Below are 18,215 nucleotides of genomic sequence, written 5' to 3'. Positions count from 1 at the left end.
AATGTAGAATTCTGAGTGAGTCACTGTGTCAAATAGTAGCGAACCTGGATAAATGCGTGGGTGTTGACACATCGGTAAGCGAAACTGCAACGATGCTTCTCAAAGGCATATTGTCGCGGAGTCGTCCTCCGGTTGTACCCATAAATTGTGTCGGCAACAAGTATGTGACCAAGTAAATCACATTTGGCTTACCATGGGTAAAAATAGGAGACGCTTAAAAGGGCATTTGATTAGAAGGTAACCTCCGAGTACTCCGAATTCTCACGCAAAACTCCTCTCTGATGTATTTTGCGGACCTTGAAGTACGGTTTTTCTGCCATAAATGAAACGTCGCGAATGTAGACTTTACCGTTGGGACTATTGTCTAAACGGAACTACTGATGCCATGACCCATAAGATGGAAATCCCACCTGATCAAGTGGGTGGTGTACTGGAGTAGTGGTGTACTGTACGCTGGTTAATGGTGAAGTCTTCTTCGATCGATTTAAAGATGACAGTGGTCTTCCCGTCAGAGCGAATTCGGACGTTTGAGGATGATATCTTAAGCATCTTGTTTAAAAGAATATCATGAACCAGCGTTCTGGGTGTGTCTGAGAAAAGATTGCATAAATAAAATAATTGAAAAAAAATTTTGAAGTTAAACGGTTGTATTGAAAACAATACTTACATGATATAATAATAATACGAAAAGCTAGAAAATAATTATGTATGTCCTAGGTACTAGTCATCACACTCCTTATCAATCTAGGGCGTTGATCAGACAATTAAATAAAAGCGTTGAGCGCGTGAAATTTCTAAAAATGTGAGGCGTAGCATAACCTGATTAAGGTTCAGTTGGTTTTACTTATGACTATCAATAGAAATATGACGCGTCCAACGCTTTTATTTAATTGTCTGATCAACGCCCTAGATTGATAAGGAGTGTGATGACTAGTACCTAGGACATACCTAATTATTTTCTAGCTTTTCGTATTATTATTATTTCATCTAAGTATTGTTTTCAATAAAACCGTTTAACTTAAAAAAAATTTTTTAATTATTTTATTTTCAAGTTTTTAGTCTTTATTTAATTGCCTATTATTTCTCATTATATTTAGTTCATTTACTGACTCATTATTACAAGGACTCTTTCCTGACAATTTGTTACGACCTACGTCCTCAATACATAATCCTTCCAAAGACTTTACTCGACTCTGCGCCACGTATGCTTGTCCCTCCTCCAACTCCAAAATATTTTGATGTCACTTCTACTGGACTGTATGCAATATTTGTTCCAAATATGAGCCAAATCGGGCATCATAGGTCGCTTTTTATTCATGTATGTATTATGTGTTCCAAATATGGACCAAATCAAATCGGACCACAAATACGATTTTTGTGAATATCTCGATCCTTGGGCCACCTAGCGGCGATTTTTTTTTGATAGGTCGCTTTCTATTTTTGTATGTATTATGTGTTCCAAGCATGAGCCAAATCGGACCACAAATACGATTTTTGTGAATATCTCGATCATGCGCCACCAGGCGGCGATTTTTTTCACAGGTCGATTTCTATTCTTGCATGTATTATGTGTTCCAAATATGAGCCAAATCGGACCACAAATGCGAATTTTGCGAATATCTCGATCCTTGCGCCACATAGCGGCGATTGTCATCGGGTTCTGAACTATATTCCAAGTTTCAAGCTTGTAGCTTATCGGGAAGTTACTTAAATTTCAATTACAAGATTCGTTCACGCGGCCTGCCTGCCTGTCAACTCAAGCTAAATAAAATCGTTTAAAAATAGGCACTTTGGTTGATACCGGCTGAAAAGTTCAGCAAAAAAGGAAGGCCTAGGTAACAAACTCCCGTATTTCTACGGTATACTTACTTATAGTATTGATACAGTCCATTCATTTCTTTGGGCGTCAACTTTGAGTAAAACGATTGCAGCAATTCCTGTGTATTTTTGCCTTTGCCCGCATTCCGCCACTCAGGTGCTATGACGCGTGATAAGCCAGTCTTATTAATGAGATATAATTGATCTTCATCGAGGGTATCGAATTTCATAATCACATCGAAATTAATGACGCATGGCGTACAAAACATCGTCGATGAGACAAAATGCATATCGATTTGCGAGTTACTATGCCTTGTCTGATCCAACAGCCAACGTACAAACTCCGAAAATGTTGGATATTTGGGTGAATTCATGTCCATATTCTGTGAAGAGAAAGTAATTAAAAATAAATGATATTAATGTTAATATAAGTAAGTAATTAAATATATAATAGCTTATTCTAAAGTTGGGCTAGTTATGGCTTACTAGAAATCTCTTGATTTTGCACATATGTAGATCAGTCGTCGTAAGAACGTTGCTCCACGGTAAGTAAATGTAAAACGTGTAATTTGCCAAAGCGAATTTCCTTATATTTGCAATGACTAATTTAGGATTTTTTTTAATTGGAAGTGTACTTAGTGTACAGCGAGTGTTACAGGTTGTGCGGAACTTTTCTTCGCAAAAAGCGTTCGTTTAGGTAGAGAAAATAGATTCCAACAAAGGTTGGGTGCTATTCGTCGGTCAAGAAAGTCCTCATATGCACTGACTGTGCCCATAGCCTTTGTAGAATTTGAACACATTAAGTCTATATGTGGTCTTTATTGACCAGGCAGTTCAAGGCAACCTACATAACGCTGATAGGAGTTTATAAGAGATGTGGTATCGCCTTTCATATAGATTGAGCAGAACGGACTTAAATTCAAATATGGATATGAGTTAATGCCTGCTCTGGACCAGCTCTTCGCATCCATGCTTGTGTAGTTATTGTTATTTCTTTAAACGGGATATTAATATCTCACGTCGTTACAGTTGTGTGCAGCATTTTTCCGAAAAAGCGCAGTGCTTCGCATAGTACCAGTTGTTTTTCCTGGCTCTTGTGTCAGGCTATGTGGTCCGCAGTGACGGTATGTAGCGGGTGATCTTCCACTAAAACTCTTGATAATCGACTACTCGAATAATTGATTAGTCGATTAGCTATTCGAATAGTCAATTGGCATAGGTTGTTTGGTAAAAAAATTATTATGACTAATCGACTAATGCCAATTTCACACAGAGGCTTAATGAAATAGTTAGTCAAGTTTTATACATTAAAGGCCTAATTGAACTCAATAATCTTCCTTACAAAATACAAATTCTTAATTATCTCATTATTGCTTTGTTGAATGGCTAATCGATTGAATAATCTAGTCGTTTTTGCTTGGTGATCGAATTTTATTGTCAATGTAACAAATGACAATCAAAAATAAATAATTTGCAATAATTTACGCAAAATAGAAAACCACGAAAAAATTTCAAAATTTAATGTTCGCTGCATTTGCTGCAAAAGATAATATGGCTTTTTCGAAAATAGGCACATATCTGGTTAGATGCAACATCTGTGGGTAGTAGCGCATGCATTTTATTTTGATTGAATTTTTAGTTAAGAAGGAAACCGTTGCTTTCCATTTTAACTATTTTTTGTAAAAACGAAATATTTTTGTGGGGCTGCAGATGTTCGCTTAATGAAGCAAAAGACCCTGCATGAAAAAGGAGACTTACATAATTATTTCATTAAATAAAATTGTGATTCGATTAAGTTTCTGTGTGAGAAGGGTATAAGTGTTTGCTTTCAATTAGGGATAGATTCGACTATTCGAATTGTGTTTCTTTGTGATTTTTCTATAAGTCCTGCGATTCGTAAAGACGTTGTAGAGTTATTCTACGCCATATGCAGCTGACTTATTTTGGAATTTGCTTCCTTGGCATCCTCAGAACATTCACGGAAACTCATTTCGTAGCAAACAGTTTACTTTTTTATGTGAATTGATGAAATTTTTAAATTCTATGTTTTTTTTATACCTTCCATGAACATGAAATGGTATATTAACTTTGGTTCGATGTTTGTAACGTTGAGAAATATAGAAGATAGACTCACCATTAAGTATACCGAATTGATCTGGGCGACGAACTGAGTTGATATAGCCATGTCCGTCTGTCTGTTTGAACGCAAACTAGTCCCTCAAATTTTGAGATATCTCAATGAAATTTGGTACAAAAATGTATTTTTGTATTATATTAGACATTTGTCGGATCCGGTAGGATCGGACCACTATAACATATATCTCCCATACAACCGATCGTTCAGATAAGGGGGTTTTTTGCCATTTTTTATTTTATATTTATCTTAAAAATCGTTTAGGTATGTACATCAGTTCACTATATATTTCTTATCTTATACATCCTATTATTTGGAGATTACGAACGGGATAAGATTATTGTTCAGCCCCATTCATGAAAGGTATGAAGTCTTCGGCACAGCCGAAGACAGTCCCGTCCTTACTAGTTTTTATTTAATTTAGGAAACTTTCAGTATTGAAATAATGATAACTGGTCGATTGCATGCCATATTGAATTGGAATACTAGCTAATCGATTTTCAATCAATGCAAGAGTTGCTGCACGATCTGTAGATTAGTCGAATACTTATTCAATTGTTTTTTTTTTTTTTTATTCAATTGTAAACAATAGTCATAGTAGGTATGTTCCTAATATGTTGACATTATTTCTTAAGTAAGAGTCATAAACGAACACACTTACTTAGTATGCAAACTTTTACTCACTTTTCTGCGATATTTGCGTACGATACGCCTACCCAATTTATCATGATATGAATGCGGTATGGCAAATACCATTTTATCACGATATGCACTTAAAAGCCTCTCGAATGGATCTCGTGCTATCATGAAAGTAATCGAATCATTTTGTGCTTCTCGCAGCTGTAAACAGTACAGGAAAAAACAATGACAAGAGAAAAATAAATGAAGTTAATAAAGTGTTTATAATTATATAGACATATAAGTGTATTAACTGCTGTATGTAATTAGTTATTGATAGGTTTATAATTATCTAAATGATGCCAACTTTTAATCGATTAACAGTTTTAAAAATCTAAGGAAATAATTGGGTTAGGAAATATTGTTTGTAATGATTATAATAGAGGAGTTGGGGAGTTTGTTCAAATGGTCTAGCATTATTGCGCTGCATACTTGGTTAGTATACATTTTACAACACATCAGCAAAATAGACGGTTATGCATTTGTCAGGTGATTGCAAATCCGCAATATAAAACAAATGGAAAGGAAATCCATTGTACCCTAAACTATTTATCATCATAAATACATATTTACCTGCTCAATGCTAACACGCGGATAACGTTCTCGTGCTAAATTGAGGAACACTTCTTTGGTTCGTTGTAGGAATTCCGGTGAATAACCGGCTAACACATTAAAATTGAACATCCATGATGAGGATGCAGCCTTGAACACATTACACCTAAATATTAATAAAATTACTATAGAATTATTAAAATGTATTGAAGTATCCAGCTATACTGACCATATAATGTGATATTTTTTATTGACTAAAAATTCCCAGGCGTTGGGCTTGTGCCATGTGTCGTTACCTAAAAAATTTATAAACTTATTACAAATGTTTCTTGGGTAAACAAAAAATAAGGTCAATAATAATAATAATAATATGCCTCAATATAAGAATATTGGCGGCCGCCATGGTGTGATAGTAGCGTGCTCCGCCTACCACATCAAAGACCCTGGGTTCACACCCCGGGCAAAGCAACATCAGAATTTTAGAAACAAGTTTTTTCAAATAGAAGACAATCTTTCTAAGCGGCGTCGTCGCTCGGCAGTGTTTGGCAAGCACTCCGAGTGTATTTCTGCCATGAAGAGCTCTCAGTGAAAACTCACCTGCCTTGCAGATGCCGTCCGAAGTCTGCATAAAACAAGTAGGTCCCGTCCCGCCAATTTGTAGGAAAAATTAAAAGAAGCACGACGCTAATTGAAGACAAGCTCGGCCTTAAATCTATTCGTAGGTTATCGCAACTTTCATTTATTTTTATTTATTTATTCAATATAAGAAAATAGGGTTTGGTCTCTAACTGCAAAATTATGAGGGTGTATTCACAATTTTGTGTATGTAGTTTTTGTAAGTATGGCAAGTCCTAAAACATACATAGATATTGTGACGAATATTAGCAACTCTAAGGGATACTATCATCTCTAAACCGATGCTAAGCAGTGATTTGTATGCACATCATTAAATCAATCATTATGTCTACCCATATGTCCATACGAGCAGCGGAGAAGAGACGCACAAACACATGCATTATCTGACAAAGGAAGGCAATAGTTTGTGCAAGTACGAATCACATATACACGCGCATATGAGAAGCTATAAACATAGTTATAGCTGGTAATTTCATAGCTGATAACTAACTAGTAAATTCTAGAATAGAAAAGCCTAGAATTATGCAACGAGGAAACCAGACAGTATAAAAGGCAGCAACAGTAGAGGTTCGACAATCAGTTTGATTTAAGACGCTATCTGGCGAGGAATAGAAGTGTTATTGTGAAGTACTTTAATAAAGGCCATTTTGCATTATTGAATAGTGGAGTTATTTATTCAACAGTTTAGTGATTCGAACGTTAGCAGAAGGTTGCAAATAAGAGGAATTGCAGTAAATTCGCAGCAATATGTATATGTACCCCGAAAAAAGAGTATAGTTTTTTTTTAATGGGTATTATTAAAAATTCTTATAAGTATCACTCAACCATTTTTTTAGTTATAATAAGACATGGATGTTCAGGTTTCAAATACTTAAAAAGAGTCTTTTATATCTGCTGCTTTAGTTTTTGAAAGTCCTCATTTCATCAATACACTAGAAAGGTTTATTTGAAGAATATTTTAGATAAATAAATTAATAGGAGCAGTTAAACTCAAAACAAATAAATGAAAAATGAAAATCTTCAAATATCGACTAAAATCTTATAAAAATTTATGAATAAAACCCATGATGTTCATAACTTAAAGTGTTGCTTCTTTATTTTCTCCTCGGCATTGATTTTTTTAGTACCATAAAAAAGAAGTACATTCATACATTGAGTAAATTTTGAGGTATCTTGATGAAATTTGGTATGTAGGTTCCTGGGCGCTCATCTCAGATCGCTATTTAAAATGAACGAAATCGGACTACAACCACGCCCACTTTTTCGATATCGAAAAACCGAAAAAGTGCGATAATTCATTACCAAAGACGGATAAACGATGAAACATGGTAGGTGCGTTGACCTTAAGACGCAAAATAAAAAATTAGAAAAATTTTGGACAATGGGCGTGGCAACGCCCACTTTTAAAAGAAGGTAATTTAAAAGTTTTGCAAGCTGTAATTTGGCAGTCGTTGAATTTATCATAATGAAAGTTGGTAGGCACGTTACTCCTATTACTATTTGTGTGCTAAATAAAAATTAGCGAAATCGGATGACGAACACGCCCAATTTTAAAAAAAATTTTTTTAAAGTCAAATTTTAACAAAAAATTTAATATCTTTACATTATAAAAGTAAATTATGTCAACATTCGCTCCAGTCCATGGTGCAACAAAATACAAAGATAAAAGAAAATTTCAAAATGGGCGTAACTCCGCCCTTTTTCATTTAATTCGTCTAGAACACTTTTAATGCCATAAGTCGAACAAAAATTTACCAATCCTTGTGATTCTATGAAAATGGGCGAAATCGATTGAAGCCACGCCCAGTTTTTATACAATCGACTGTCTGTCCTTCCTCTCGGCCGTTAACACGATAACTTGCGCAAAAAACGATATATCTTAACTAAACTTAGTTCACGTACTGAAGTCACTTTATCTTGGTATAAAATATGGCCGAAATCCGACTATGACCACGCCCACTTTTCCGATATCGAAAATTACGAAAAATGAAAAAAAAATGCCATAATTCTGTACCAAATATGAGAAAAGAGATGAAACATGGTACTTGGATTGGTTTATTGACGCAAAATATAACTTTAGAAAAAACTTTGTAAAATGGGTGTGACACCTATCATATTAAGTAGAAGAAAATGAAAAAGTTCTGCAGGGCGAAATCAAAAGCCCTTGGAATCTTGGCAGGAATACTGTCCGTGGTATATAACATATATAAATAAATTAGCGGTACCCGACAGAAGATGTTCTGGGTCACCCTGGTACACATTTTGGTCGATATCACGAAAACGTCTTCACATATACAACTAAGGGCTACTCCCTTTTAAAACCCTCATTAATACTTTTAATTTGATACCCATATCGTACAAACACATTCTAGAGTCACCCCTGGTCCACCCTTATTGCGATATCTCGAAAAGACGTCCACCTATAGAACTAAGGCCCACTACGTTTTAAATAATCGTTAACACCTTTCATTTGATACACATGTCATACAAACACATTCCAGGGTTACCCTAGGTTCATTTTGATAAATGGTGATTTTCCCTTATTTTGTCTCCAAAGCTCTCAGCTGAGTATGTAATGTTCGGTTACACCCGAACTTAGCCTTCCTTACTTGTTCTCTCTTATTTCCTTTCTAATCCGGGGTTTTCCTGGCAAACTTAATCGGCCCACTCAATTTCTTTATCCCTTTAATTCGTATGTAAATCTTCCCCCATTTTCTCTTACTCTTCTTATATAAGTCTTACTCTCATTATTACTCTTAATCTTATCCCCAAAACTTTCTCCACCTTCCGTTCTCCATTTCCTCCTTTTTATTTTCCCCTTTTCCGGATTTCCTTTTTCCTATGCGGAGTTATAGCGAGCTTGGCTTTTTTTCACACATTGCATTACTAAGTAAGAAGTAGCAAAATAGTACCAAAAATATTCCCTCCCTACATTTATACTCATGACCAGACTACGTTGTTGTTCTATTGACTTTAGCTGTCTGGTTTTCACCTGGAAGTGACTGAACAGCCCAATCAGAGTAAATAAAAATCGATATAACTAAATAATTGTTTGCATAAACGAAAAAAGAACAATGAAAAAAGAGTTAACAATGAAAAAAGAGCTAACAATGAAAAAGACCTACATAGAGGATATCGATGAGGAAGAGAGATAAAAAGACGACTAAAGTAGCAGTGGCAGCTTCCAGGCTTTTAATATGTAAGTATTCAGTTCATTGCTGTATAAAGGCAATTATTTGTATGCAATATTTCCGATCATAATAAATTGAGAAATCATCGAATTCGTGACAGTATAAAAAACTTGTCGAGTAGATAAAAACTCCTGTCCAATAATATTTTAAAAAAATGCTGTAAAATTAGAATTTGTAACGGACATACAAATCATACATGTCATATATAAAAAAAATTAAAAATATAACAAAAAATGTCAAATATATATATATATTTTACATACAAAAAAATCAGCAAGGCACTACCTACACTAGTAGCCCCAACCCCAATCGTATCCTAAAAGCAATTTGAAATGTTTATTATATATTTACCAACAACATCTAGCCCAAATTCCGTACACTTATCTTGCAACAACTTCCGTCGCCTCTCCATGCGCTTCTCGACGCGCTCCACATCGATCGGTGATAGCGTGTGGACTGACTCCTCCGGCAATACTGGCACATGCGATTCATTAACATACTAAATAACAAACAAAAAAGAAGAAGCTTATAAAAAAAGTATACACAAATACTTACATTACCAAAAATAAACACAAACTGTGACTAATATACCATAGGTACATATGTAAAAATAGTTAGTACTTAAATATTAAAAAAAAAACTAAATATTCTTTGAGGTAACTAAATGTAGGAAATGCACTAAATGTTTGATTTATAGGTACATAATTTGAGTATGCGGAGTGAACAAAATGCATTAAGTGGGGATGTGGCATGGATTGAGTGAAATTGTTCAATATCATAGTTGGGCATAGTGCACGAACATTTTTTTTACACTAAAATTCAAAATTTGGTGGCAGTGAAAACTGTGTCTATACTGAATAAAAAGTAATGCGTAGCGAAGATTTATTAACAGATACATGTCTTTATAATTACAAAACTGTATATTTCATTTTTATAAAACGAGTCTGTTATTTTTACAGCTTTTGTACAAAAGTATAAATGAAATCTCAAAGAATTGATTTATCTCTTGGCTGGCTATGTCTTAAGCAAAATTAGCAACACGATAAACACGAGCAAGCTCTCGGTCAGGCTAAAACTCCATACTTCGTATATCTTTAGAGAGGAGGCCTAAGTGCGGTCACACCGTCATAGCCACTAAGATGTGCAGCTGCAAACGTGAATATTTTTTGGAGCAGCTGCTCCTGAATAAATTTGTAAATATCTCTCATCCGATATTTAGAAAAAAAATATCTCACATCTGGCATGAAGGGATTAAACTAGACTTGTATAAAACGAAGGTGTCATTAGCAAGAGTGAACGATGAAATAAATTGATGAAACGCGTCAGTTCGTCAAACTCGGGATGTTCGGCAATAGCAAAAGAATTTTATCGGCGGATGATTCAAAGCCGTGGCTAATTGAAGCATAATAATAGTGACGTGGTGTTCGACTTCTCCAGTGCACTTGAGTTACTAAGTAAACCCTTCTTCTCACTGCATAATGATAGAGATGAGCGCTATACCGCGATCAATGTCAATGAAATATAGCCGACCATGAGGAAATGTAATAGTTAGAGCCACCCTGCTGTTCAAGACCATCTAGAAAACGCGAGTGTGTAGCGGAGCTATACCGTTAGCGTATATTGACTGGTGTACGCTGATGCTGATATTATCCAGCCGATCGGTCAGCAAGTAGCTCAGTTGGGACTCATTTTGCGGTGCACTCACTTCTTCCAGGGGAGAGTTCGAAAGGGCTCCCAGCGTAGTGTATCCGACGAAAAAAATTGCTGTTGAAGTTTATCAAAAAAGTCTTCCCTTAGTACTCTTTACAGGACGAGCTTAAATAATTCCAAAAAAAAAAAAAATAGACTCCAAATATTATCAATAACCGACTGATTTTGGATTGCTCTTTCATTTATTTTCAGGGACTAGATATTAGACGCACATTGTGCTTTCTTGGACCTAAGAATACAAGCAGATCTGTTAGCTTACTTGTAATATTAAAAAGGAAAATAAATAAAAATTAACCCCCGGCAGACATTTGACGTTGGTTAAGCTATAGATTACTTGTTGTTGTTGCACCGATAAAGACGCTCCCCGAAGATTTTGGGCGAGTGTTATCAATGTTGATTGTCTTTTGCCGGATATAGATTCGGTATAAGCCCAACCATTTAGGGAACGGTTGCAGATTTCTTCGTAGCCGGGTGAATGTGAAGCTAGTACCGCACCAATTAAAAGGATTATTTGCAATAAATCGTTCTCCAGTCGACTTCACTAATTTAGTTTTGCCAATTCGAGGTTATAGGTGGACGACTTAGAAAAGTTTACATTTATCTTACGACAGCGTACACAAAACTTGGCGTGAGAATTAAAAAAAAAAAACTATGCACCCTTCGCATGGGGGACAGTCTGAAACACCTTTCGGAAAAAAATTTGTCAAAAATCAATACGAATTTTTTAAGACTTATTATTTGTACTTTGAAAGACTAAAATTGATTTTGCTAGAAAACTGCATGCTCAAAACAAATTCAGAAAATTTTATAATTTATTTAATAATTTGGGAAAAATTCAAACAACGTGACATCAGGACGGACAAGGCGACAGCTGTTTCGACAGCTGGTTCGACTCCCACTCCCGGGAGAAAAGGCTTTGAAGAGATTTACAAGGTATAATCGAAACAGCTGTCGCCTTGTCCGTCCTGATGTCACGTTGTTTGAATTTTTCCCAAATTATTAAATAAATTATAAAATTAAAAATTGCTTCAATTAAATGTTTTCATACATTTAAAAAAGCAATACGGGCAATCCCCGATTAAATCATACAAACAAATTCAGAAAATTTTAAATAAAAGTTTGAAATTTTCTCGAATTTCTCCAAAAATATTTCAAATTTTAGCTTACTTGATGTTTAAGGATTATCCTAATGCATTCAAAAAGATATGAATTTTGAAGTTGTCTAATTTTTTGAAATGACTAAAAAATTTAAAATACTAGGTTATAATATTTTTATAAAATCTTAATGATAGTGAAACACTCAGTGCACTAAAAATATAGTGCATTATGCCCAACTATGTTGAATACTATGCATTGGGGGCGGGGGCGTATGAGTAACAAAGTTTAAATGGTCGCTCGAGTGATCAAATGTGTAATACTTAAGTATATATTAAAGGTATTAAACATATGGCGGGGTATGGGGGTGATTTTGACAAGTTGTTTGCAATATTTATTGATTTTATAAAAGCACTACAATTTATTTTATTGATTATTTGGTTGTATGGGAAATTTTGATAACGACTACACAGGTTTTATCTACGCTTTATCGAATTTCGATCGCTTGCTGATGATTTTGTAGCAAATGTGTATTTATTGTTTATTTACAACAATAAGAATGTCAATTATTGTAAAGCTGCAGGTGTGCAATTGGCCACTGTGAATGCGTGGCGTGGCGTTAAGCATTTTGTTTATTGACATGAACAAATACAAATACAAATACAAAATTCATATGGATTGCGGGTTACTAAATAATGTATGTATGTATGTGCTTGTGAGTGGATTTATATGCTGCTTACATACATACATTATACATTTACATACAAAAAAAAAACAGGTGGACCTTGTTGTTGTTTGTTACATTTGTTTTGTTTATATATTTACTTTAGCGTATTTGTAAAATTTTTTGCGAGAACTTCCTGTCGCCGCTACAGTTAGATCCTTATTTTTCCCAAGTAACATTACCGGATAACGAAAACTTTGATCACCAAAGTGATCGTTGAACTTTGAGGCCTAAAAATATTGTAAGTATGGATAATAAAAATTATTGTTTTTTATGTTTTATTGTTGCAATTTGTGTTTAAATTTTATTTTTTAATTTGTGAATTAAAAAATTTTCGTATTGCATGAATTTGGACAAGAGAAACATTTAAGTGTAGCAAATTTTTGTATTGTTGTGTAAAAAATGAATTGTGCTAATTTTGTGCGAATTGTTTGAAGTATTTTTGTAATTTTGTTTTTGTTCATTTTTTAATTAAATTTTTTATTAAATCAAATTGCTCTACAATACACAACTGAAAATGGTGAGTGAAAATGCTACTTAATTTGCGCTATGAAGCAATAATACGGGCAACAATAACAAAGTAGCCAACAAAAGATTATTATGCCTGAACTTTTTAAAGTCTAATGCATATGCACATTGCACGTATCTCTGCGGTAGAACGCAACAAGTAATTTTTAAAATTCTTTCAAATGTTATTAATGTTCCCTCTGGCATCCCACAGGGCAGTCATCCCGGTCCAATTCTGTTCTTGCTATTTATTGATCATATCTGTACCACAATAAAATATTCCAAAATTTGTATATATGCTGATGATGTAAAACTTTTTAGGTCCTATGCGTCTATTGAAGAACGTCCCTTGCTTTAAGCGGATTTAAACTGCTTAGTTGCTTGGTGCAACGCGAATTCAATGCCGCTGAACATCAATAAATGTAAATTTATGCGCCTCTCTCGGAGATCTTTGCCAGCAGAGTCACGATGGATGCTAAACTTAGTTTCTGATGAAATATCAGGATTTAACAGAAACACGATATAGGTTTTAATAATAATAAATTTATTATATATAAAAATGATTGAAAATTATAAGCAAGGTTTGTGTTATACGGTCGGTGAGAAACTGGTTTTTCTTTTTGTCACTTGATGCAGCATACTTATAGCTTTTAGCTTTACACTATTAACATATATACATAATTGAGTATCTCTACATTTGTGTGTTCTCAGATGATGTTAACCGACTCTCGTTAAACTGCATAATTATGTTAAGGTGACCAGATGAATGTATATATTATAATAGTTTCAACCTTCATATTATGACTACTGCCAATAAGGCTAGAGGTGTTCTATCATACGTGAAGGGATGGTCTAAAGAATTTAATGACCCTTATGTAACCAAAGCCCTTTTTACCACATTAGTTACACCGATACTAGAATACGGATCAATAGTTTGGAATCCGCGATATCAAGTTCATGCAGATAGGCTTGAGTCAATACAGAAGCAATGTTTACTTTTTTCTCTAAGGAATTTTCATTGGGACTCCGCGTATAATTTTCCACCTTATACTACTCGGGTTACGGCTAATCAATCTCCCAACTCTCGCTAGTCGTAGAGAAATGCTAGGCGTAATATTTATGGCTAAACTACTGAATGGACTAATTTCTAGCCCCTTTCTTTTGAACGAAGTAAACTTCAATGTCCCATCACGAGCGTCAGGACATTACAAACCTCTTCTTTTGAGGCAGTGTAGAACTAATTTCGAATTTAATGAACCTTTTCGATGTTTGTGTCATGATTTTAACTCTCATTCGAATTCACTTGCTATAACGGATTCACTTTTTACTATAAGGAAAGCTGTCCTATCCTATCTTAACTCGTAACAATAAAAAAAAAAAAAAATAAAAATAAAATCTTTATATGCTAAAAGCGTTAAATTATTTAACAATTTACTATATGTATTATTTTCAAATGTTATGTATATAATACTCAGCTGATGATTTTTATTCTGTAGCTGAGCAGTTTTAGAACTCAACGCTTAACAAAAATCCGTGCGTCATGCGGATGCGCCCCTCGTGTCGGTTGGGCGGGCTTTGCAGGGTATTAATCCGTTGGGTTTATTATTATTATTAAAAATTTTCATTTTTTTTTGGGAATTAGAAAATATAGATGTTCTACTCAGATATTATAAAACATAGCGTTTTCTGTAATAAAAGTTAGAGTAGATTAAGTTTCTTGCTTTATTTTGAAAATGCTGGAGGGGTTTATTGACCTATCACACGCTGAATGGAGGCAGCTCAACATACACACCGGAGGGGCAAATCCATCGAGCGCTCTCTTAGTGAGGTCGTTTAAGGATAATTTTCTAAACTAAAGAGATTGTATGCTAAGATGGAGGCAAACTGCAGGACACTGCATGGAAGCCAGGACTTTTTACTTTCCTAGATCAAGATAAGGAGTAGATCTCTTAACGCTACTGTCGGCCCGGCTACCAGGAAATCCTGGAAACATTAAGTGCGACTTCAGTTGACACCCGAAAGCCATTTTATAAATAAAAATGGCACTCAAATGGTGGAGCGGGTTAGTGAAATATGTGTACCAGCAGCAAGGTTGAAAGTTTCAATTTTATTGTTTAATCAAAAACGGTTTCTGATCCATGATCGTAAAACACGACTCGGGCCTAGATGTGATCGCATCGGAAGTTGTACGTAAGTGTTGGGCACGCATCAATTTACTTGGCCCTAAAGGCATAGCAATATCGAAGGGAACGAAATTACGGAGTCATTGAAATTACAATAAACCAGAACTTGCTTCCTTCATAAGCTCAACAAACCTGCAATGAGAAAATGTACGGACGTCATTAGAAGACTTTGTGCTTTCGTACCAAAGCTGCCATGACGGAGGATTTGATTTATCCCTTTTTTGCCCCTTTCTATAATCCAACCAAACGACACTTTTCAGGGCGCACTTTTTTTCGATAGTCTCGCGGTTTTTACGGACGTAAATTACTTTGGCACCTGCTTAAGTCCATACGGGACAAGAATTGATTTGATAAGGATTAATTAGAAAATGTTTGATGGTTTCTGCCACTATCGGACGCTCATCGTATTCACAATCTAAAAATTTGTCTCCGGGTGGTAGTATGGGAGACTTCTACGCGGTTCATCTCATCTTGCTCAAAGTTTTTGCCTTCGGTATCATACTTGACACCATGGTATGGATCAGTCTTTGTTGAAGACCCAGAGCCAACATACGTGATGATACGTTAACTCATGCAAAAGTTTGCTCAGGTTTTTCGGAAAATGGCGCATCTTGTGAGGAGAACTTGACAAAACCGGCAATCCTGTACAGTGGTGCACAACTCCAACGGATTTGCTACTTTCATAATTTACTGATGATCTATTGGGCTGGTGGCTGCAGCCGTGAGTACATTCATTCATCATTAGGTGATGGCATAAGTGCGGTTGAAAATCCGCCAGGCTCGTTGCCTGCAAATATTACCACAGGATTAGGGATGGGTAAATGCCCCTTAAATTAACACAGAATCAAGAATGGACGATTATTGAGGAGTACCCATAAGGGAATTTCTTCGCAAGCGAACACACAAAGTTGGCGATCCAGGGGGAGGGTAATAGGTAATATGGTTACAGAATGGACCAATAAGATATTCAAGCGAGTTAACCACCAGTGAGGAAAGCCCTTTCTGACAACACGCTTGGCGCATTGTATTTCTATGCTAGGGTGAGTGGAGCGTATGAGTAATATTTTACAATGATTTGCGTTGCAAAGTAAAAATAAAAAAAATATTACACTCACTTGAATGATGGAAAGGAATTATTAAGATAAATGATTCAAATACTGTGGGTGGAGTGAGTTTTAAAGAGGTATGTTTGTATGCATATTTAAGTAGCTAAAAATTGCGAGTGACGCCAGAAAATATGGGCTGTTTTCAAATCGCTCATTTACTTCAATTGAGTCATAACTCAAAAAACACAATTTTTCAGGAGAGTCATTCAAAGATTTTAACTGCCATATGTTGCGCATATAAAGGTATATTTTCATTTTTATAGCACGTGGTAAATTTTTAACTGATCACAAAGATTTTTTATACAACATAGATCATGATATTGGGTACGTTTATATGTTATTAAATCAAAAGTCGTGTTTTTTGAGTTATGAGACTATTGAAGTAAATGAGCGAAATATTCTTTCATTGCTCATTACGCAAGCTGATCAATAGCCAACGATGAAAACCAAGGAAATTTAAAAATATTTTTTTTTTTCTTAGAGCACCACTTCGATTCTTCAAACACGAATTTGCGCTACAAAATATAAATTCACGAATAAAATAGCTCGCTGGTGGGTGGGGGGAAGTTAGGGCACACCATGGATCCAACACTGCATCTTTTCTTATCCTCTTTATTATAAACCTACGTTCATACCTTTGCCTTATGCTTATTTATAATAAATAAATCGACCTAAATATTCAAAACTTGGAGTCAATGGTATGACCTTATCTCATCCGACCAAGCAAGCCAAGTAATTAATCGTCAGAAAAAAAGCCCAGATAAACATTTCTAAAAATACACCAAATGTGTTCACATTTACGCTTGGCTAATTTACATCAATCCCACATACACTTCTTTGTGCGCGTCAATAAAACTACAACAATACAAATGCGATTTGCTACTTGAATGCATTCAACGAAAGGCGAACTGGAATGCAACAACAATTGCACAACAGTAAAAAAAAGTAGTAAACAAATACGCCAAACAAAGTGGCGCATAAAGCAAAGAAAATCATTTAAGGTTTTACACTCTTTATGTTTTTCCGTATATTCCGCAAATACGCGCGTGCTTAGAGGTGAGTGTGTCACAGCGCGTCACTTTGCAAGTTTATGGCTATGCCCCTCAATCGTAGCTTCATGCCCCATGAGAAGGAATTGTTATCGTCGTGGTCGGTCAATAATGCCAGGTTCAAGTGCAAGCAAGAAATTACAAAGCTCATACATGCTTATTTGCACACACATCACACACGTATTACACCAACAAATGCACGCACACATATTGCTTGCAAACATATGTCCGTGTATGAACTGAAGGTTCCGGAAGACATATGACTAAAAGACTTTGCTTATTTGCATGGAAAAAATGGCACCCTCAAGGAATTATGCACGGATTTGCATAGCTACGCTTGAAGCAAAAATACACACACATGTGTTTATATATATACATACATATGCATATACATAGACAAGGTGGATATGTACACATTCCGCGGAACGGATATATCAATCGATTCTAAATATTATAGCCGGAGTCATTGGTGCCGTATGTCGTATCGCTGTATCCGTATCCCTAACGTAATCAGCTGTTTATCGTTACGACGGTAAACCAAAACCCAATTGGTTGGCTACGATACGGTTACGACCTTAGCGGCACCAATAATCGATTGAATTGATTCTCATAAGGTTGGTCGAATCAGCTGTTAAAAGGTTACCGATACGGTTACCGATAAAGCACCAATGTCTCCAGCTTATGTGTGCAAATCCGCAGTAATCAAAGCTAAGATAAATCAAACTTAGCAACTATTTGCGCAAAGGACAGCAGAAATTTTATAGCAAAAGATTTTTACGATAGCAAATTTTTCCAGTATAGACGACTTCAAATGAACACTATCATACGCGAC

General features: G+C 35.3%; 1 protein-coding gene across 10 annotated transcripts in view; it reads right to left on the bottom strand.

The window, feature by feature from the left end:
* Window positions 1–18,215, bottom strand: part of LOC137253385 (carbohydrate sulfotransferase 11) — a 50,576-nt gene that overhangs the window by 1,517 nt on the left and 30,844 nt on the right. For 9 of the 10 annotated variants that reach the window (XM_067790194.1, XM_067790195.1, XM_067790196.1 and 6 more), the window contains 6 exons: window positions 12,640–12,768; window positions 9,361–9,508; window positions 5,412–5,478; window positions 5,204–5,348; window positions 4,637–4,792; window positions 1,870–2,201 (listed from right to left, as the gene is read on the bottom strand). In XM_067790194.1, the coding sequence (XP_067646295.1) occupies window positions 1,870–2,201; window positions 4,637–4,792; window positions 5,204–5,348; window positions 5,412–5,478; window positions 9,361–9,508; window positions 12,640–12,768 (977 nt within the window). The remainder of the gene's footprint in view (window positions 1–1,869; window positions 2,202–4,636; window positions 4,793–5,203; window positions 5,349–5,411; window positions 5,479–9,360; window positions 9,509–12,639; window positions 12,769–18,215) is intronic. The other variant, XM_067790203.1, reaches the window with a different exon arrangement.

Source organism: Eurosta solidaginis, chromosome 5, assembly GCF_040869045.1.
Source record: "Eurosta solidaginis isolate ZX-2024a chromosome 5, ASM4086904v1, whole genome shotgun sequence".
NCBI classification, from domain to species: Eukaryota; Metazoa; Arthropoda; class Insecta; order Diptera; family Tephritidae; genus Eurosta; species Eurosta solidaginis.
The sequence above is the reverse complement of the archived record's forward strand: the minus strand, read 5'-3'. Positions and strand labels throughout refer to the sequence as shown.